Source organism: Squalius cephalus, assembly GCF_949319135.1.
Source record: "Squalius cephalus genome assembly, chromosome: 8".
NCBI lineage: Eukaryota > Metazoa > Chordata > Actinopteri > Cypriniformes > Leuciscidae > Squalius > Squalius cephalus.
Genome location: NC_137129.1, coordinates 8,078,955 through 8,103,343, shown reverse-complemented (window position 1 = coordinate 8,103,343; position 24,389 = coordinate 8,078,955). Strand labels below are relative to the sequence as shown.

The window sequence follows — 24,389 nt, the reverse complement described above, 5'->3', positions numbered from 1 at the left end:
CCACACTGCACCACAGCAAGACAAACGAGGCCCTGTCAGGGCACCAGAAAGGGGTATAGATGTACTCACTATGAGCCATCACCTTGCCCTGCGACACTAATGTCAAAAGTTTCCCTGTATTTTGTGCCCTTCCTCTTCCCTTGTTCTCCCGCCAAGCCCAACCATTCACTTGATATATATATATATATATATATATATATATATATATATATATATATATATATATATATATTGTTTAATATGTGTCTTTGCACATTTATATGTTAAGGAATATAATGGAAACAAGAGCAAACACTGTAAACATGTACAGTGGGTATTTGTACATTGATATTTATTTAGAGTTTCAGAAACATATTAACAAATTCCTTAAATTAGATTTTTATATGTTTAGTTAAATTTTATTATATATATAAATATTCACTTCTCAAAAAACACACATAATATGCAAATAGTAAATAGGTACCGTGACTATGTTAAATGGTTAATTAATCACATTTGGATTATTAAATGAGGACAATATTTCATTCATTTTAACATTTGAAAGTAATAGACTTCACCTTAGATAAATGCATCAAATAAATGAGATGTTACTCAAAATATTAATCAGCCTATAAATTCCATTAATTAAAAATTAAATGTGTTCAAATGTAAAAAGCTCAAATGTATGAAAATGTACACTACCGTTCAAATGTTTGAGGTCAGTAAGATTTTTTTTGTTATGTTGTAGAGTATGTCTGCTAGAACCAAACTTTATGTACAAATACTACTACTAATAATAGTAATGAGATTAATTTGCAACATAGCATGCACTGCCCTTACATAATTTGAAGTTAGCTCATCTAATTGAGTTGGTGTTATTTGAGCGATTACACCTTTGTAAGACAAGGTGTGATATTAGTGAATATTTGAATATGTATGTATTATGAACAATAAATTCAAACATAAGATTACAATAACAGAGAGTTCCAGTGAGTGAGCAGACATTCCATTAAATTGCTGTGCGTTTGAGACAGTATTTGCGGTGTGTTTTTATTGTGTACCTCATTGTTTTTCATGGATCCAATACTCTGATCTTCGACTACTTGATGAAACATTTCTGTGAAAGTGAAAATGCCCTCTAGTGGCAGCAAAGTGTATCACAAGCCAACGCAAAGAGGGACAACAAAGAAGAGATTCTGAGGATCAATGGAAAATGTGAACAACTCATAGTTCCTAAAACTTTTTTTACACTATTACTTATGGACTTCCAAGAGAGGTCATAAGGCCATGTAGTGGATATTTCATTAATATATTCCCATTCCTTCTCCATCCACTCTGACTTCAGGACTAGAAGAGAAGCAGAATGTTCTGGTGACTCGCCCAAAATCTATGGGGTTGTAGGAGGTGGAGGTGGGGGGGGTCCATGTTGCTGTGGTGTATCACAGGGCTGTTAGTTTTAATTAGGCCCCAGGCTAGGAACACAGAATGACTGCATCAAAGGTCAGATATACATCAATGGCGGCTGTGGAAATGTCGGCCTGCTCTGGTAGGCCTGGCCCGCAGCCTAGGGGCCAGAGGGAAGTGAGAGTGAACTTCAAAACTATGAACCTTTCCACTGCTTAATAAGAACAAGCTGTTGCCTATACTGGTTTATCACTCTAATAGGGAATACACAGCCTTCCAGCCCAAACACAATGGATAGAGTTTGGAAGAGACCAACTATGTAAGAGAAATGATGAGGTAGAGGAGAAGGGCAAAGAGAGAAAGATGAAAAGTAAAAGATGGGATGAAGTTAACTTCAGAACAGAACAGGACAAAACAGAACAGAATATTAATATCAGAACATAACAGAAAAAATACTTTACTTTAGAATAGAACAGAACAGACATTGGAACAGTTGTAGGTGGCTTGTTACTTACATATAATCAAAGCAATATCAGAGCTTACTTTGATACCAGGGCTTGAGATGAATCTTTTCCTTTATGTGATTCACTTCTCAGAGTAAGATTACAAGAAAAAACAGCACTTGTTATACAAAAGCGATCACATGAGACTTAACCTAGGATACCCTCACACCTCAGCAGTTTTTTTTAAGCACTGAATGTCTCTCAGAAATCACCACCAGGTTCACTCTATGTCACTCTAACCATTTATTCAGGTTACTTGCCTGACATTGTAGTTGTTTCCTTCAGGGTCATACTGATGGTAAACACCAGTTTGCTTGCTGGGGCACCTCTCAAGTGTGACGCTGGCAGTGTGGTGATGAGCTTCTTAGATAAGATGACAATGCGTAACCCTGCTATGGGAAACACAAGTCCCATGTTGCCAGTTCGGCTTGTCCTCCCACCAGCCTTGCAGGCCTGAAAAGTAATTGATTTGTGCCCTTCCTTTCGCGCCATTGTGCACGTGAGACGCTTCTATGGATATACCATAAAAACCAATGAGAGTGAAAAGGGAAAAAAGAGTGGAATTATTATTATTTTTTTTATAAATAATATATATATATATATATATATATATATATATATATATATATATATATATATATATATATATATATATATATATGTGTGTGTGTGTGTGTGTGTGTGTGTGTGTGTGTGTGTGTAAAAAATAAGATCAATTTAAAATTCATTATTAATTAATCTTAATCCATAGAGTAAAAGGGCTGCCAATGTAATGCATTCATTTAAAATGTAAAAAAAAAAAAAAAAAAAGGATTCAAATTCATATAACAACAGGGAATGTCAATTTAACATGCTAATTTGTCATAAAAATTAAGATTATTAATTATCACACATTTAATCATGATGTCTGCAGCTGTCGGGAGGTTTACATTTTTGAAGATGCTGGTCAAGAGACATTTGGAGCAAAAGAGAGAGACATAATCCGACCAAAAAAAAAAAAAAAAACATGTTCTCTACGTCCACAACAGGATATCTTTGTGAAGATGACCTCTGGGTTGCTGACTGTTAAATGTGATACCAGTCCGTGTGTGTTCAGTAATCAGAGGCCTGGGGCTCTGTGCCTCCTGTACATGTCATACTCCATCAGTGCACCAGCCCAGGGACTCAGCTCGAGCTCCAGGTCCCACACTACTATACTGTCACAATGATTTCCCCCAGATAGCTAGGCATGCCTTGGCCTTCGTCACCTGCACACATGGAACGCTTCGGCGGGCATCACCAGGAAGAGCGATGTGACAGCCATAGCACTTCCTACTGTAACACTGCCACCAATGTTGTGTTGTACAACAAGTCTTGTGAAATGTTTGTTGGTTGAATTTAAGAACTTGTGTCTTAGCATTCTGTATCTTTCGACATGTCCCAAGGCACAGCTGATGATATATTCTGATAGTGCCGAGCGCATGAAATAAACATCCCCGTATCTACAGCCAAAATCTGGCTCTCCAAGGTGTTGTTGACAGTTAAGCTAGAAACTCATGAGTATATCTGCTAACTGTTTTGTGAAAGTTTGAAATTTTTTAGGGGGCAGAGATAAGATAACCACTGAGAAGAACACTATGACAATCGCTCTTTATGATACTCTCTTTATGATACTTTTCAATTACAGACACAACCAATCTCACCAACAATTTCAGGCATAGTGCTGACTGAAACACAATACTGTGTCACATTCAGATGCAATGGAAGGTTTCCAGCTACAAGCCATTTATCTGTCCATACTGAACACATAATGAATGATGTGACACAATCACAGCCAATCAAAATATATTTGATGTTTAATGTACATCTACGAAGAGCAGAATTTTGGACCAATCAGATGCCAGTGGGTGGGGCAACCTCATCCACTGGATTAAGTTCAGAATTAACAAATTGGCTCCCTTTCAATTCAACCAATCAATCCGTCTGTCTCTTTTCAAATATTTTAGACAATGCTTTAAGTCACCATAAAACCAAAAAGGGTTTTGAAAACAATATTAAAGACCAGATAACTTCGAACAAACATTTTAAAAGAATGTTGACAACTTTGAGAGATCCTTGCCAGAACATTAGCCAAAGTTCTGAGAATGTCCCCTGTAAGATGGCAAAGACTACTGCTAGAAGTTAGACACCAATCCCTTTCATCACATGTGTCAAACTCAGCTCCTGGAGGGCCAGTGTCCTGTAGGGTTTTGTTCCAATCAGCTCCAACTTAGCAGCCTGGAAGTTTTTAGTGATCCTGAAGACATCGATTAGCTGGTTCAGGGCATTGGAGCTAAACTGTGCAGAACAGTCTCTCTTCAGAAACTGAGTTTGACACACCTGCCTTACATGAATCTACCAATGAACATTTGCTGCAGATCTTCCAGACAAGGTAGCATTACCAAATGAAATGGTTTTATTCAACCAGCAATTTCCTGAAACTTTCTACTCTCTCAGTACTGTATAATTAAAGGCTGAGGGTTATCCACTGTATCTGCAGAGTAATTACAGATGAACATTCAGAGTAAAACACTGATATAAAGAGAGCTGAAGGTTAGGTCAAGTGAAAGGGGCATTGTTGGCTGATTGAAGAGACTGGCACATGGAGGAGCGTCATGTCTTTTACGAAATCAAATCTTTCTGAAATCCCTAATCCCAAGAGTGCAATATCTTCTAGAGAATGATTTTTTTTTCATTTTATCAAGGTTGGGAAGATGGGAATACTGCAGCGTCTGGGACTTCAGCGTTGAGGATGTGTGTGGTACTGTATGTGTGTGTGGTGGTTTGGGACGATGGTGGGGTTAAATGAAAAGAACTGATCCGCCGCTGTGTGCCGGAGCCATGGCTGATTACAGGCAGGGAAGTGGAGGCAGGGCTCTACAGAGTAAGAATGAGCTGGAAACGCAGGAGACGAGTGTTGCAGTATAGCGCTGACCCCTGCTGCAAAGGTGCACGGAGCTCTGTGGTGAATTACAGTCAGTGGCAGCGGGAGCGGATACGGTTCACAGCGGCTGCTGGGACTGCAGGAGAACATACAAAAGGCTCCGAATATGAACACAGGAGCTTCAGAAAATGAACACTATCACAGTAGAGATGCGCTTTCCCTTTCATACTCTGTTGCACACACTCTTAAAGTCTCTACAGGAGATTGCACATGGCATCACATTTATGCACAGATTGCATTTACATGTTAGTGGATGAAGTACATTTTTAAAGAGATAGAGCATTGAAAAAAATATACAGTATTTTTCAGAACAGACTGCAATAACTTTTTTGTCCATAATGTATAATGTAAGTCATTGGGGTCAGAAGCTACATTGAACCCTATTGGCTTTTGTACAGAACAGACAGTCCTCAACATGTCTTGTTATGCAATCTCTTTTTAAATAACATGTTAAATTGACACTTATTTACACCTTTTTTTCAAATAAGTAACACTTTTGTACATAACATTTATTTACAGCCAATTACAATTGACAAATTCTCTGTGCTAGGAGTATAATGAAGGTGCAACAACTGTGAGAAATGTAAGTGTGAGCATGATGGATATTATTGTTATAGAGAGTGTGTCATGCCGCAATGTTTTCTTTCAGCCCACCTGATTTATGCTTTGTAACCTACTCTTACTTACAAAAAATGCTTCTGGTAAGCAAAAGTAAATCCAAGTACACAATTTCTCAGTTAGACAGGGTGAAAAAGTTACACAAAAGCAAAAAAGTACAGGCAATTTACTATAAGGTTCAATTCGTTTACATTAGTTAATGAATTAGGCATCAAGGACTAATCTACGGCAATAAAAATAAATAAAAACAATTTTTCCTTGTTAATTCATGGAAGATAAATTAATAAATTTAATGTTAATTTATACAACTTGAAATATTAAAAATATTATGTAGAATTGAACAAAAATGCTGTAAACCTATTAATTGTTAGTTCATGTTAATGACTTAAAACGTAAAACTTGTAAACCATTACAGCTACTGAGTAACACTATTTAATTTAAAAAGTAACCTTCTCCAACACTGACTGACATTGTGTCCTTGAGAAAGGCACTTGACCCTCTGGATACTCTGGAGTCTCGTGTAATTGCTCTGTGCTTTAAACTCATCTTCCGGTCTGTGTGACATAATAGTAAGGTCTGTGCGGGATAGACTTCACATTTTCCAACACTGTTTTAAATTCAGATTCCTGAGCACAAAACAAAAGCTACTATTAGCCATGATTAGTTTCTGACAGCATCGTGGTTTAGATTGTGGGTTTCATTCCTCCTGGGAAGTTTGTATTTACAAGTTGGAAAGTCGTGTTTATGACATCAGGTGCGTTGAAGTCACTTTTGTAAAGGCAAGATGGTGGTGTACCTTCTCTTAAAGGAGAACTCCGGTCAATTTTAACATTGAGCTCATTTTTTTGTAAATTTGGAGTGCTGTCAGTACAGAGAACAATGACAAAAATCGGTGTTGCCTACACCGTGTTATCCTCTTTTTAAAATTTGCACCCTGTTGACTTCAATGGGGCAAGTTTTAAACCTGCTTTTAGCCTCTTAACATCCTTGATGTGTCATTACAAGTGCCCAGCCAATGTGAGTTATTCCTTCAGAGTGAACGCGGTGAATCTGACTGCAGTAGATGTGAAAGATATGAATAAAAATGAAGTTAATTCGGCCAGCGCACATACCTTTATTAATTTCCTGTTTTCGGTCGAAGTTCATAGTAGTCGATTGTCGTGTTCACGCGCGTGATCATAGGTAGCTAAGCAACAGTGGAGAACTCGACAATCGATTACTGTGGACTTCGACCGAAAACAGGAAATAAATAAAGGTATGTGCGCTGGCCGAATTAACTTCATTTTTATTCATATCTTTTTGACTGATTTCACTCACATTGGCTGTGCACTTGTAATGACACATCAAGGATGTTAAGAGGCTAAAAGCAGGTTTAAAACTTGCCCCATTGAAGTCAACAGGGTGCAAATTTTAAAAAGAGGATAACACGGTGTAGGCAACACCGATTTTTGTCGTTGTTCTCTGTACTGACAGCACTCCAAATTTACAAAAAATTTTTTTTTGTGTTGTTAAAAAAATTAACAACACAAAAATAATCTCACCGCTAAATACCTATATGTAACAACATGTTTCTCAACTTTTAAACTCTGGGCTTAAAGGGACAGTTCACACAAAAATGAAAATGTTGTCATTAATCACTCACCCTCATGTTGTTCCAAACCCGTAAGACTTTTTCATCTTCGGAACACAAATGAAGATCTTTTGACGAAATCTGAGAGCTTCCTATACTCTCCAAAGACAGTCCAAGCAACTACCATTTTGACGCTTCAACCGAACCTGCTTGACACGCGAGAACAAACCTCATTGCTTCTTGCGGAAGCTCGAACTTGCTGCGTAACACAAGAATGAACTTCATTGGTTCTTGCGGAAGCCGTTTGTCATATAAACCGCTCAATTCATATGGATTAGTTTTACGATCTCTTTATGAATTTTTATACGTTTAAAAGTTGTAGTTGCGTAGCTGTTTATGGTTGGACAGAAAGCTCTCAGATTTCATCAAAAAGATCTTCATTTGTGAAGTTGAACAAAAGTCTAATGGGTTTGGAATGGCATGAGGGTGAGCAATTAATGACAAAATTGTCATTTTTGGGTGAATTATCCCTTTAAAGAAAACCCTAAGCTTCCCACTCACATATACGACTTTGTGGTGGCATTCATGTGTGTTCAACTCACAACTACGATCTTTCTGACATGAACGCACCAAGGCTGTCTGTGACAGTCCGTGACAGTTGACTAACAGATAGAAGCCCAAGAAGGGATCTCCAGAAAAGGCCGAGGGGTGAGCGAGGGGCTTGAGCTGAGGTGAATGAAAAGCTTGTGCTTGGTTTTAAACAGAACAGCGCACACAGCAACTGTCTGATTGTCCAACAAGCACACGAGTCTCTCTCTGAGATTGCATTGTGTCTCCGCCTGTATGGTGGGACATACATTATTCAACGCTCCCAGGATGCCTCGCTGATGAGTCACAGTGCAAGTGCTGAGAAAAGGATGAGAGACCGAGAGAAAGAGAGAGTGAGGCAGACGGAGAGGAATGCCCATTTAATTTCTGGTGAATAAAACAAGAGCTTCAACAATTCTGTAAGGGCACCATGCAATAGAGTTTTGTTCCTTATTGTGCAGATGTCTTTGAATTCTTGGCAAAGCGATTTTTTTTTTGGGGGCTCAGAAGCGGCGATTGCGCTGTCAAGTTCTCATGTCTTTTTCATACGGAACCACTGGTAACAAAGGAAAATACATATCAATAAATACCAGTTAGAGAAAGAGAGCAAGTTATTTCAGAATATGAGATGACAGGCTGACGTATTCCACAAGGCGATGGGTTGGAACAATAGCTGCACGAATCCTGAGTTTGAAGGAAATGTTCAAAACCAAAGCTTTATTTCATGAGTGAAACAGACAAGGGCACTGTTCCACTTTAGATTGCATGAATGTTGTAGTACAGGACATCCAGACTGCAAAGTCACTCTGAATTCTATCGGACTATCATTGAACTGCCTTTTAAATATCTTATGCACATAATGAGAGTCAAGCTAATATCCATCATTTCCCTTTCCCTTTTAACCTCAATGTCCCTTTTATATAGCTCACTGTGCTTGTGTGAATGTGTGTGGGGCAGGTTTTGCCTACATTACAGAGACCAAATGTCCCCACAAGGATAGTAAAAGCTGCAATGACCTACATTGTAAGGAGAAGCCTACAGTCCCCATGAGGGAAACTGCGTAATAAACACGGGTGGTAGACATTATACACTTTTGGGACTTTGAAATGTCCTGTGAGGAGACATGCTATACTCCATCCAATACTATTTTAAGCAACTATGCACATTTTTTTTTTGATTATTATGCATGCAACTTGATCTCATTTGTAATTGTAGGCTACTTATTATACTTTCATCTGATGCATAGAAACTGAATGTACATTGTTAACGTGACAGTTTCTTTTGTAACTTTACAGATGTGAAATAATTGGCTTCAAAATATACATATATAAACACTACCATTCAGATTTTAAAAATGTTTTTGAAAGTGCTCTTGTGCTCCACAATGCTGCATTTATTTGATCAAAAATAAAGTAAAAACTAATATTATGATTTTTTTAATTATAAATTAAAACACCTTTTTTTCCATTTTAATCTATTAAATTTATTCCTGTGAGGGCAAAGCTGAATTTTTTTTAGCATCATTACTCCAGTTTTCAGTGTCACGTGATCCTTTAGAAATCATTCTAATATGATGATTTAGAGCTCAAGAAACATTTATTTTTATTATTGCACTGCTTTATGTTTTTATGCAAACCATGATACACTTTTTTATTTAGGATTCCTTAATGAATATAATGGAATTAATGACATTTTTATCATAATATATCATATATACGCTCTCATACATGTTGCTTGTCAATTTATCAGAATCATGATTCTGCATGAAATGATATAAATAAATCAAACAGAGAATGGAAATATGCTCTCTGTATTTTAGTCCCAGTGGTCTTACAGAAGCTCTTTTATTGCTTTGACGTTAACTGAGTTATGTAACTGGGGCGCTTTCAGTAATTTCACTCCTCTAATGAGAGTAATGTTTAGGATGTTTCTCCATGCAACCCCCCTCCATACTCCCATCTGTCTTTTTTTTTTTTCTTTTCTTTTTTTTGTCAGACCTCTTTCTCTTTCTCACGTCACCCAAGAAATTGTGAATCAGTTCCACTTTATCTAGGCTGGGGCAGATTATTATCATTAACAGTCTGGTTGGCACATATATTTTTAAAAGACGAATCCTAGAGAGACCCTGATTATTCAAATGAAGGCCAGGATTAACAAACAATTATCACAAGGTCCCCCAGATGCTAATTAAGCACGTCTATAGGTAGTCAGCCTTAAAGCAATTCCGGGGGCTATTTAAACAAAGCGAGCCGTCCAGACATTTAAAGAACAAGGCATTCAAAGTTTAAGATGAGGTTATGTGAGAATTGCTATGCGTCTTGATTAGGATTTCGCCCCAGGGTGACAGGAGCTGTTAAGAAACATAACCATGCACGACTATTGAACGAAAAGTTGCTCTTTCCAATCCTCCTTCAGCGTCTTTCCTTGTTATATAATGGTGATTATGGAGGGCCGCTGTCTTGATCCAGCATCGGAGCAGCCTCAGAATTATACTAATGTTCAGAAGTGACAGCTAGTTTTGTGATCCACACTAAGCTGTTCTGCGAGGCAGGAACCTAGGCACGAAATGGCATTTTTCATGCACAATTGCTTTTGTGACCTCATCTCTCGGCGTCCACCCAATAAAAAAACAAGACAAAAAAACAATTGCATTGTAAGAGGCGAGTGAGAAAGATCTTAAGTCTGCATTAATTGCATTTAACAACCTTGGTAAAATTAAAGAGTTAGTTCACCCCAAAATGAAAATTCTGTCATCATTTACTCACCATCATGTCGTTCCAGATTTTGTCTTCATTGAAACACAAATGAGGATATTTTTTGATTAAACCTGAGATAATTCCGTTCCTCGATTTAAAGTCTATTAAGAAATTGTAAAAGTAATCCACGTGCATCAAGCGGTTTATTCCAACTCTTCCGAAGAGACACGATTGCTTTATATGATGAACAAATTTAGGCTTTTGTTTATTTTAGGCTTTTATTCGCATTCTGTACAAACATTAATCAATGCACATGCATATAGCACATCAAATATGGTAAACGAAAGCTCAAACATGATTGTTTGATGCACAAAACACATCTGTCTCTTAATTTGTGAATGTAAATCGACAAAAGTCTTATGGGTTTGGAGCGACATGACATAATTTTCATTTTGGGTGAACCATCCATTTAATTGTTTAGAGAGTAAAAGCATTTAACTTTTGAAACTTAACAAATCAATTATTTTTTTTTTTTTTTTTGCATTGTTATTAGATAATGGAGAATGGGGCAAGTTGTCACATGTTACTATAAGATTTTGTGTAACAACCTGTATTACAAAAATGCAAGTTTTCTCTATCAGAAGATGTATATGTTGGTTTGAGACATCTAGTTTAAAATCATCTTATATTAGAAAATTATTTTGTGTCTATCCTAAAAACTGATTATAATTTCATTATAATTGTTCTATAGGTTTTAGGTACACACACACACACACACACACACACACACACACACACACACACACACACACACACACACACACACACAATAATATTTAATAAAAACATAAAATATGAATATTCAAAATAAAAAAAGTGAACTATTTTTTTAACATGGCATCATGTCTTTTACATATAAATGTATGCATATTACAATATTTGTTGATCAAATATATTATATAATTTATAAATTTAGAAGAAAAGCCTATAAACACTAGTGTAATGGCAGGTTCCATTGTGACAACTTACCCCATTGTGTGTGACAACATACTATACATACAACATACAACACTATAGGTCAATATGTGTTCAAATTAAGTTTATCTTTTTTTTTTTCTTGGGAAATAACAGTAGAAATAAACATACCCAGAAAAGTATTCACTAGAGTAAAACTTTTTAGAAAACTGCCTTAGTCTCCTCTTTTTTTGTTCTTGTTTATGCCTTTTTTTTTCTTTTTAAAGTAGGTGTGTTTGAAAGTCACCAGTTAAACACACTCTCACCAAAGGCTTCTAAAAAGCTTTCTGCACACCTCGCTCAATCTAACCTCATTTCTTGTTCCGTGCGTGTAGAAAAGACACAGTTTCAGACATGTTCTTAATCTGGAGCTATTTGGCTCAAGACAATTTCCTTATTGTACCTCTCTGGTCTGCTGCATTCTCCATCACCTGCTTCACCAATCTGAAATAATAAAAGAGAGCCGGCAACCCAGGCCGTCCCCCTTCCATTTATACACATCTATAAGAGTCCCAAAGAAAGAAAAGAGTGAGAGAGTGTGAAAGTATGCTAGTGTTCCTCATCCACCCGCCTCCCTGCCCCCAACGAAAGAAAGAAAAGCGGAATAAGAGTTTTTTAAATGGATGAAAGAGGGTTCGGTTTTCCTGATGCGTTCAGGAACAATGGCTTGACTGGAGGGAGCCAAAAAGCAGCAGGATTGTGTCGCATTTATGCAAACCTTCATTAAGGATATGAAAGGTTGTGAAATTCTTCACAGGGACTGTAGGCGTCTGTTCAGAGAGGAACACTTTGGCTATTGTGTTTAGTGCCAGAGTAACCTTTGCTGAGCTTAAACATCTTAATACTGCTTGCAATTCAAATAGCCAACACTTACCTAAATTGTTCTTTGTATGATCAATAAATGCCCCCACCTGAACGCCATTATTAGCACATGAATCAGTTTAACCGGCTTTATAAAACTGTTGACAGTTTCATGGTACATTAACAATTCATCTGAAATGTGAAACGGGTTCTGCTGCATCACCTTTTGCAATCCACATTAAGTTCTTCATGGCACATGTAATGCTGCACCATGAGATACAAGTCTGATGTAATCCATATAGCATTGGATGAAGAAATTCAGGGTACAGCAGCAGATCCCAGAGCTATTAGGCAAAGAATCAAAGCTTTATGAGTAAACAATGTCAAACCTCAATATTATGATCCACTGGTGGCTTCTAAGACAATGCAGCTGGCACAATAGTGCACCAGAAAAACAACTCCTCCCAAAAGAATTCACTTCCTCATAGATAAACTGAAGGGTTTCTCTAGACTGGCTCTTTTTCTGCAATCTCAGTTACAGAAAAAAGCAGGGTTGTGATCTTATTACATGACTGCATGCACATCAATCACAACATCACTGTTGATAAAGTGCAAAAAAAGATCAAAAATAAAATAAAACCTATTTTGAAAATATTTTGCATTCAATATATATATATATATATATATATATATATTGTTCCATTTTAATTAAGCACAAATGTAAAAAAAAAAAAAAAAAAAAAAATGTTTTAAAGTATTGCTGTCCAGATAACAATATGGCCACATTTCAACTTCTGACCAATTGAAATCAATTAATTAAAGAGGCCATACTATGCTCTTTCACAAAGTCTTAATTTTGTTTTTGTGGTCTACCAGTATACGTGTTTATGCTTGAATGTTCAAAAAACACATTTAACATGTTTTGCATTGTTGCAGCTGTCAGGTTTAGAAAAGACTCAAACAGGTGAGTAAATATAAACAATGTTTATTGAGAACAGAAGCACAGAACCAGCAGATGTAATGGTGAGTAGGTCATGCAAACTTGAGATGAATATAGAACTTAGCTGAATAGTAATATGAATGTCTTTGCAGGTGGAGTGGAAACCAGAGTGGAGAACGGATGATGAAGATGATCAATGGAGAAGGCAGATGGCAGATCGGAATGAGGAATGAGTATCTCAGGTTGGTATCTCAGGTAGTGATGTTACGATTGACACTGAAGCTTCGATGTGCGTATCACAAATGCGACACAATTTCTAGTGAAGCCCCGTATCGGGGTGTGTATTGGTTTACTAGAATCACGTGATCGAACACAAATGAAGCCTCACTTTCTGTCCAATCACGTGCGCGTTTTGCTTTGGGTGTAAGAAGGCTCGAAGCACAGATCTTATTTAACGAGTCATTGTTGGCTCAGTCTGGTTGATGTGTTTGTGAGGAGAGAAAATTAATTTATTTAATGAACAAATCAAACACAAACATGTAAGGCTTTTATTTGTACACATAACATTGAAACTATGGAGTGTGTTGTGGTTGCTTTATCTGCTAGAGCTTCTAACACAGGCTTCTGGCTGCTTTGTTTTAAATAAGCACCAGATGGCGCTGTTCTCGACACTCTCAAGCTTTAGCCGCTTTCCGACCGGAGGAACCTTTTCACAGTTCCTAGAACTATTGGCTAAAGTACCTGGATGTTCCTGCGGTGCGAACACGCTGACTAGGAACAATTTTAGTTCTAGGAACTCCATTTGTAGGAACTAATTTAGGTCCTACTTCAGAGTAGGGTCTAAATCAGTACTATAAGAACTACCCGTGACGTTTAGTGTACGCTGATGACCGAGCACCCGCCATTTTTAAAACAGCTATATGTAAACACACAGATTATAGCCTATATATTTACTCCAGAAACTAACTATACAAACATGGAAAACGGTGATAGATGGGTCTCTAAACCTTTATGCTGAAGAGAAAATCCAACGCAACTCTGAGGGGACCAAGCCAAACATGATTATGTTTATCTGCAGCTAGCAACACTGGACATCAACCACACGGCATAGGCTAATAACCTTTTTTTCATATAATGTCTACTTTCTATAACAGTTCTATCTAATAACATGTTAAACAGTACTGTTAGACAGATCGCTAACTAATGAACACAGAGAATGCGAGCATTGTTTGCTCTGGCGTTCTCAGCACCGCCAAAATAAAGGTCCATCGCTCCGTCAAAATAAAAGTCGCCGTGCTTGCGTCACTCCCTTACCCCTCCTACCAGTTCCTATGGCCACTTGGCCAGTGCGAACGCAAACAGCAAACCCGAGTTTGGGGGAGAGTAGTTCCTAGAACTGTTTAGAAGTGGACAGTTCCTATAACTAAGTTCCTGTAACTACTTGGTCGGAAAGCGGCTTTTGAATCTTTTCCCGGAACAGTCAGGGGAAAGCCTCTGTGATTCATGAGACTTCATTTCCCCCATCCCTAATCTCTTGTTGGTATCTCAGGTTGTTGGTATCTCAGGTTGTTGGTATCTCAGGTTGTTGGTATCTCAGGTTGTTGGTATCTCAGGTTGTTGGTATCTCAGGTTGTTGGTATCTCAGGTTGTTGGTATCTCAGGTTGTTGGTATCTCAGGTTGTTGGTATCTCAGGTTGTTGGTATCTCAGGTTGTTGGTATCTCAGGTTGTTGGTATCTCAGGTTGTTGGTATCTCAGGTTGTTGGTATCTCAGGTTGTTGGTATCTCAGGTTGTTGGTATCTCAGGTTGTTGGTATCTCAGGTTGTTGGTATCTCAGGTTGGTAACAGGTAGTGAGTCTTGTGCGTCCATGTAAAGACGAGACCAGACACTGAACAGAAGGTGAAGGTTGTATATAAAGGGAGTGAATGATGAGGTGATGATGAAGTGCAGGTGTGGTGAATCAGTATTCCGGGGAGAGTGAACGAGTGGGTGGAGTGTGCAGATCTGGTGGATCCCTGACAGCAGCTTCTCTCTTCCCAGTCTGTCAGTAATGCTCTGTTGTTTAGTTCTGTGCTGCGTTCCAGTCCAAAATTGTCATGCTCTTCACTCGCTAACTTCCCTCCGTCTCGTTCACTCGGATGTACGTCATTGCTTACGTTGCACGAGTGCCCACTACTGGCGGAAACTGCAATGGGCTGAATTGGAACGTCCTAAGCCCTTGATCACTCGGAATCAGAATTTGTTTAATGCAGCATCCAAATGTTTATAGGTGTGTTTGAGTTGTTTAAAAAAAAAAAAATAGAATTAAAATATAATAGAGTTGTTTGTTGTGGTGGTGATTAGATGAGATCTGTGGGGACGTCACAATCGTACTGCATTGTGGGACATATAGGTGCCTGAAGTGTACATATGAAGTAGACTCGCTCCCTCTGTCAAAATCGAGGGAACGAGGGTCTGTCCATATAAACTTCCCTCGTCCACTTCACGAAGTGGAACGCACTTCAAAATGGCAGCAAGGATTCCCCCGAGGGGAAGTGCTTAGGGAAGTTTGCAAGTGCGTGTCTAAAAGTGGACTGGAATGCAGCTCCAGTCACTATGAAGCCCCTCCTCCCTAAAAAGCACAATGTGCCCTGATTGGTTCACTGGACCAGAGTGTTTTGATTGGTCAATCAGAAATGTCACAGTCCTTACCATAACCGTGAGTTTCAACACTAATGCAACTCAACCAGGCCTTGCCAACTTAATTTGGTGTATGCCTTGGCTGGGAATTATTACGATTATCAATTCATTGAGGCATTTCCTTTTTCATGCTGAAACACCAACACACCCATTAAAGAAAATGTTGAAAATGTATACGGTCCTATTTAAAGTAATATAAAATCTGGCTGTTGTGTTTAGAGCAAAAGTAACTTATGCTGAACTTAAAAATCTTAATACTGCTTGTCATTAATTACTTAAATTGTTCTTTGTATGATCAATAAATCATTTTAAAATGTTACAAAATTGCATAGTGGCTGGTGAATCTACATTACCATCCACTGTGACTTGTGGACTAAAATCTCCCACCCTTTCTGCATGGAAACAATCACAGCAAAGCTGCTGAATTTGGCCCCTTAAAAAACAGAATAGCACAGGATGCGGCTAAATCCACAAGCTCAACAGTGTGCCTTCAAATAGCCTCTCCAGCAGAGAGCATGACAAGTGGGTTTCTAGGGTTTATTATCACTACATCTACTATGTGTGGAGTTGCATCCTGTATTCAATGCAGAGACAGAACATACTTTTAAATAGTTACCTTACAATCTTGTCTGACCTTATAACAAGACAGTAATAACTTGCACTTATGTCTTGCACACACACACACGGTGTGAGTACAGCTGTTTCTATATAGCTGCAGTGATTCAGAAGGGCTGCCTTCCTCTGCGGACAGCCATCTGTATTCTCATCCTCTCCTTCACCTGCTGGTGAGTCCTTAATCCTTCCCTGCTGTGCATTTCATTTCCTCTTAACTGGAATGCAAAAATTGTATAATAAGGTTAACAATCTGAGATGTTTGTGAGCAAAAGACGTGTGCATACTTTGGAAAGTATGAACAAAGGTTCAGTAGCAGAACTCATGCAGAGTGACACTGGTTAAGATCTTTTATTTTTATAACACTTTTTGTGCCGGTCTAATCATCCATCATGATTCTATGGCACCGTGCCCACTACACGTAAAACAGTGGCGGTACGTGGCCAGTGTGTTAACATGCAGCTGGGATAAAGAGTGGGAATCCATAAGGGATCAGGCTTGGGCACGGTGCAGTGAACTCATCATTTTCCCTGTATGCTTGTCATAAGAAGTGTGACCTCCAAACACACTATGTTATGCATCATGTATGTATTTTAGTAAGCTTAATTGCTTCACACCACAGGAGAGAAGTCTTCTGGTTTGTAGTCATTACAAGCAGAGATTTGCTCAACACTCCAGACAGAAATTGACTTAGTATCCCCGCAACACAGTGCAACAAGGTTAAGCTCACCTTAATAAAACTTTAAGGAGCCATCAATGTTTAAATATCAGTTTTACAGCACACATTTGTCTAACCAATGCAAACAGCATGTCACCCAAATAACAATGAGTAATTACAATTAAGAATTATAAAACACATAGTTAAGATAACAAATTCTGATTAGATGAGCTAAATTTAGTAACATGCTGATAAAACGCATTGCTGTAAATAGTCAACAGTTAGGCTACTGAAACGTATGACGTTGTAGAGTAAGAGATGCTCATTTTAATTATTATGATTCATGAATGTAACTATTAAATGAACATAGATTTTTATCATATTGCTGTTGCAGTTAAACAAAGTAAAACGTCAAAAATCACTGTACACAGCAAAAAAAGAATGTCCTTAATTTGTATTTTTCTGTTCCAGTAAAAATAGCTCAATATTATACATTACATATCAGTGCTTTTGCGTTCAATTGTCAATGCTTTTACTTTTGCAAGATATATATATATATATATTGTTTTTACACAATTCTTTCCACCACCATGCCCCTTTAGGGACTCCATACAATATCCTTAGAACAAGGTACATTTTTTTATGCAAAAATAGCATAACATATGTATTTTTATATAGAATATATATTTTATCTTCAGTATGTCACAGCTGGTTGCAGTAGTAAGCACACGAAGACGAGAAACTCAACAAAGAAATCCATTATAGCCACCTGCCATTGACGGAAATTTCTGTCAAAGTGGGGAAAGTCTATGTTCTACTCCATCTATGTTTTGATTATCGTTCTGAATATAATTCAGACGTAGTCTGTGATAAAAACAGGATTTTCTCAGCTCAAAATGTAGCTTTTATTTTTAAAAACTTCAAGAACTGATAAAAAAAGAAGGCATTGTTTAAAAGCAAAGAAAGAGTTAATAATATAATTCAACACATTCATGTCACTGGAGATCATGGTGAGTTAACAAAACCATAAAAAGACAACTCCAAACAATGAAGACAGGAAACACAGGGCTTAAATAACAAGAAGAACTAATAAGATAATTAATAGAACAGGTGAAAGGAATAATCAAGGCAAGGCAATTAAGTTTATTTATATAGCACATTTTATACACTATGGCAATTCAAAGCGTTTTACATAGAAAGGAATTAAAATATCACACTATGACAATTCAAAGTGCTTTGCATAGAAAATAAGCACAAAATAAAAGCAAGGGAAATTACAGTAAAACAGTTATAAAAGGAATTAAAATAGATACATGATACAGTTATAAAATGAATTAGAGTAAAATTAATGAAAGTAGTAAAAAGATGATACATAGAATAAACTTCCCATCTGGCAAAACACCGGTGTCTCTTATTTTGCATATAGTTTTACTCTTATACTGTGTCTGTGGTGTTTATTCGACGAAGAATTCCATTGGACGTCTCTGATGGACCCGATTTTTCTCTAAAATCGGACAGGAGGAGCTCTAGGACTGACCTCGGGTTCGGAAGCTCTAGAAATGGAGTCGATCCAGTCCGCACCCCACAGAACCTCGAGTTTAATTGACACATCAAACAGACCCAGGTCATCAGCATTGTTTCATCTTTCAATTTCCCCAATTAAGTGGTTTATGTTTCTCTCTTACCCAATTCTCAGTGCCATTTGAGTTCAGTTTAGAATCAAAAGGAAGAATACAGGGCAGTCAGTCGGACGTACAGCGGATACAGTTATAAAAAGAATTTAAAAGAGATAAACTGGCAAAACACTGGTGTATCATATTGTGTACAGCTGCTTGTTATTCTGTGAGATTATCCCATGTGGATTGTACTGTATCTGTGGTGATCTTTCGACACGCTTAAAACATATATTTGACGTCTCCAATAGACCCGATTTTTCCCTAAAATCGGACAGGAGGAGCTCTAGGACTGACTCCTTGGGTTCACTGCCCCATCAGTCCGCACCCCAAAAAACCCATTTGTTCGGAAGCTCTAGGACTGGAATGGAGGAATAATCAAACACACTGGGAAACTGGGTCGCAGGGAAAAACTGAACCAAAACACAATGAATTTCAATTAAAAATAACATAAGAAAAATGAACCATTACACAGTACTCATAGTTATGAATTACATTTATTGTTCCTACTTGCCTTTCCTTGTTTGAAGCATAAACCTTACTTTTACGAAAAACCTGTTGAACACAATCTTGTCGTTTGATTGATAGTTCATACTTTTTTAATAAAAAATAAAAAGCCTTTTAGAACTTTTTTTTTAATGGGTTCATATGATGGTTCTAAAAAGAACATTATTTTGTGTATTTGGTTTAATGCAATGTGTTTACGCGGTTTTAGGTTAAACAAGTCATTATGCAGATGAAATGCAGATGACCAAGCTGATCGATCAACTCTGCCAGCGCGACTGGACCAGATCGTATCAGATTGGTAAGATTTTATTTCATTGGAGACATAATAACTGATTATAATGACTTATACTGTATTTTTACACGTTGCGCCACGCCAAGGGTGTGAGAACACTATGTAAACATAAAACCATGTCTGCATTTGTGATTGTAGAAACGACAAGCAAGCGCTACTCTTTACTGCTCAAAACTCGCGTTTGAATAGTCAGTAGCAAATTCTTAAAATATGAAAACATACTTACAGGCTGTGTGAGTCAGAAGCACCAGAATATATATGCAAATATGGAATTGCATTTTAGAATCAGCCTTTGTGCACAGCCGGCCTTGTACTCTCCCAGGTCCTCCGAAAAATGCGCAGCACACAGTCGAAAATTGTAGTTGTACTGTTCTGGAACAGTGTTGTAAATACAGCTTAAGCACTGTTTTCTAATTGTGTCCTCTTTTGGATGGCCAAACAAAGTAGTTTGGCTTTCGCAACGAAAAACACAGCGTCTCCACGACATGGCGGCGCCGGCGCCGGCGGCAACAATAACACAGCGAGAATAAAAGTTACGCTTTCTTTCTTTGCGTATACATTTGGGCGGTGTTACGAAACTCTGCCCCCACACACTGACGTAGATTTGTGGGGGCGTGTTTGAACGAAGCGTTTTAGGAAGGCGTGGCTGAACCTTAACTTTTATAAAGATTATCTCTTTAGGTTTGACACTCTGAGCAGATCTTATACTTCACTAACAGCCACATAACACACTAAAGAAAAAGGAAAACAAGAAATCGCATCATATGACCCCTTTAAAAGATTTTGTCTAAAGGTTAGAAAAACTGGTCAATAAAAAAATCGATTTTTCTGACATCTCAGGCTTTACAGGGTTAATTCATAACTCATATATTATGTCCTAATATCTTACACGGTTTTGCAAATTAAACTCGATTGAAGTACCTTGAGATATTTTTACAGAAAAACATGACAAAAAATAAATAAAAATAAAAATCATTAATTAAATCATTTTTGACATGGCCTCTAGTGGCTTCTTGCTTTAATAGGCCAGAACGCTAAAATCTACAGTGTGATGAGGACAACGAATGCCATTCTGCAGATTGATGTATGGTGATATCTTTTAATCGCAGCTTGGAAATATTGCCCAGACTTTTCACCCCCCTCTGCCATGATTGATAGGTTTTGTAAAAATTAAAGGCTAAACTCGGAGATCAGGAAGAATGATTCCCTGTCAACGGTTCTTTAATACTAAGAGAGAACGCTGAGGAGTCATTTCTCTTGGGGCCAGGTGGGCAGAGGAAGAGCGAGTTGGACAGACGGAGGGTTAGAAAGACCGAGAGGGCCATAGAATCTGAATCAATACTGTTTGCCGTGAAAGGATGATTGGAAAAACAAAAGTAATCCGCTGCTATGTCTTTCTTCTCACCCTGTTTTTCTTGTGTTTGAGGCCCATATCTGCTCTTTTCATCACTGATTCACAATGCATTTTGTCCACTCTTGATCACAAATGACATCTACTTGTGTTTAAAAATGGATAGCATGGCTGGAGGAATCTTGCGTTAATATTAGTTTAAAATGGATTGAGGTATAATGCTGCATGCTGAAGGCAAACTTTTCCATTTTCCAATAAATAGTTCATGAAGCAAAAATTAGGCAAAATTATGGTTATATATCCATATTATTAGAGCAAGGGAAAGGCTTTTGAACAGTGGACTAAATCACTTTGGTAGCCGGTTTAAGCACTATTACTGTAATCATAAATTATACATATTTTATATTGTTAATAAAACATGTCACGGTCAAATGGAGTCATCAAACGCGTTAAACAATTTCCCATTCATCTGTTCTAATGAAATATTAAAATGTACCTTTGTTGTTTGTCTGAGTGTGCCCACTTCAGACCAATTACATTTGCGAAGTGCTTACTATTACGTCTGAAATTACATCCTCAGACGCTTTCAGGCACTTCGCTCTCCAAAGTTAACAGTTGTAAATCTGCAGATTTGGACACATTGTGCCCTGAAGCATATTTTTATACTATTCTACCCTTTTCACAGAGAGTAAAAAACAAACAATGTCGCCTTCTAACAGATCTGGACACCTGAAATGTGTTCTGGGAAGAGTCTGACAGCATGCAGACACAGCGAATGCTTCGCTCGCATTTGCTGAAATAGACCTAAACCATTTGGGCAATTGTCTAGAAAGATCCTCTGCCCACAGATCATGGAGCACATAATTGGCCCGGGATATATTAGTGCAAAGCCTGCTTATTATAGTCCTTTCACAGTTTGACCGTGTTGTTTCGCATTTCTGTAAAGCATGTGTGCTCCTGCAAAAAAAGGTTGGTGCACCTGAGTAAACGGTCCAAATGAAGTATTTACACAGACACTGTGAAGAAGTCAATAAATATTGCATGTAATTTTGATGCATACTACAAATTATGCTAATCATAATCGTGCCATTGTGGTGTTCTGGCCAAAAGAAATTGAATATATAAAATGTTAAGCATATTGTAAGCAGATTTGTAAGCATGATGTACTGTATATATAGCCTATATATACGGTACAGGTCAAAAGTTTGGAAACAATCAGTTTTTAATGTTTTTGAAAGATGTTTCTTCTGCTCATCAAGCCTGCATTTATTTGATCAAAAATCCAGAAAAAAATGTAATATTGTGATATATTATTACAATTTAAAATAATTGGTTTTCAATTTATTATACTTTAAATTATCATTTTTTTTCTGTGATGCAAAGCTGAATTTTCAGGATCATTACTCCAGTCTATCACATGATCCTTTAGAAATCATTCTAATATGATGATTCATTATCAAAGTTGGAAACAGTTCTGCTGCAGTTCATAACCTGTGATACTTTTTTAGGATACTTTGATGAATAAAAAGTAAAAAAAAACAACAAAAAAAAAAAACAACAACAACAACAATATACACTAATGGTCAGTAATTTGAGGTCAGTAATTTTTTCTTTCTTTTTTTGAAATAAATCAATACTTTTATTCAGCAAGGATGTGTTAAATTGATAAAAAGTGATAGTAAAGAAGATTTATACTATTAGAAAATATTATTTTTATTTTGAATAAATGCAGTTCTTTTTAACCTTGTATTCATCAAATATATTAGGCAGCAGAACTGTTTCCAACACTCATAATAAATCAGAATATTAGAATGATTTCTAAAGGATCATGTGATAGACTGGATGTCACATGTGACACTGAAGACTGGAGTAATGATGCTGAAAATTCAGCTTTGCATCACAGGAATAAATTATTTTTTAAAGTATATTCAAATAGAAAACTATTATTTTAAGTTGTAATAATATTTCACAATTTTACTGTTTTTTTTTTCTGTATTTTTGATCAAATAAACGCAGCCTTGATAAGCATTAGAGACTTCTTTCAAAAATATAAAAAAACTTAATGTTTCCAAACTTTTGACCTGTACTATATACAATATATACAGTATATATATATATATATACAGATCAGTGAGTGAACATAAAAATCATCTAAAATAAAAAAAAAATATAAAAAAACATAGCAATGCAGCTTATATTTACAATTATGGAAAAGCTTTGGGCCTTTTTTTTTTTTTTTAAGAAACTGATACTTCTATTCAGCATACATAGATGCTTTAAATTGATCAAAAGTGACAGTAAATAATTTTACATTGTCACAAAAAATATATATTTTTCAAATAAATGCTGTTTTGAATTTTTTATTCATTAAAGAATCCCGGGGGAAATATATCATATCACAGTTTCCACAAAAAATAAGCAATATTGTTTCTTGATCACCAAATCAGCATATTAGAATGATTTCTGAAGGATTATGTGACACTGAAGACTGGAGTAATGATGCTGAAAATTCAGCTTTGTCATCACAGGTATAAATTACACAATTTCACAATATTACTGTTTTACTGTAAATTTGATCAGTAGTGCATGCTACACTCAAAATAAATAAAAAATGATAAGAATGTTTCTCTAAATGTAATTATTTATTTATAAGTAACCTAACATTCAGTAACACCAACAAAACTAAACTTTACATGAGGTTGAAATAGCTCATTAAGGTAACTTCATACAGCATGAAAAGTAAAATATACATTTTGGCCTTTCATAATGAAGGTATGCATATTTTCACCTTGTGCAAATGTATTAAATTTATTACAGAGTTAATTCAAAGTTATTACAAAGTTAATTCAGAAACATAACAGACTCATGAGGGGGTTGCGAACATTTGTGCCTTTACATATTTAAACTGTAATTATATATTTAATTTGCCAAGGCTAATTAACCATGTACATAATGCGTAAGCCACCCACTAGAATAAAAATAGTAAAAGAAAAAGAAAAGAAAGAGCTGATTTGTGTAGTATATGTATGAAATAGTCTGCTGGCTGGGATGTCAGGTGCATGAGGTGTCCCTGGGACAGTAAATCGAGTCATTGCTTGACTCAGACTCTGTATTTCAATTTAAGATATTCAAGCATAAATCTGTCAAAATCTGTGCAAAAATAGTGAAATAAAAAAAATACCCAGCAGACTGTGATTGAAGCAGGCAACAGCAAGCATGCCCATTCAGTCGAGGAGACAAGATTCTTGCCACTAGTTTGAGAAAGACCAACATGTCTTCTCGTTTTCCACACTTATAAGTAGGCGTGTCAAAAGGACAGAACATTCCGGATCAGTATGAGTTTGTGTGTAAAACTGGCTTTAGTCCAAACTCATAAATATACAGGAGGGCACATATCAGGTTTGCAGAGAGTTCTGGGTTCTATGCAGATTGGTTTGCAGATTGGATCAGACCAAATAGCATAACTTGCCCTTGGCTTAACCTTGAAGTGTAGATTTTCATACAAGTCATATGATATTATGAAGTTCAGAGATTATTTTCC

The 24,389-nt window shown here is 36.9% G+C and overlaps 1 protein-coding gene across 1 annotated transcript in view; it reads left to right on the top strand.

The window, feature by feature from the left end:
- Positions 1-24,389, top strand: part of c19h1orf94 (chromosome 19 C1orf94 homolog) — a gene marked incomplete at both ends in the record, with an annotated part of 92,714 nt that overhangs the window by 61,177 nt on the left and 7,148 nt on the right. Inside the window, 2 exons of the mRNA XM_079878798.1 lie at positions 13,072-13,099; positions 13,228-13,317. Of these exons, the coding sequence (XP_079734924.1) occupies positions 13,072-13,099; positions 13,228-13,317 (118 nt within the window). The remainder of the gene's footprint in view (positions 1-13,071; positions 13,100-13,227; positions 13,318-24,389) is intronic.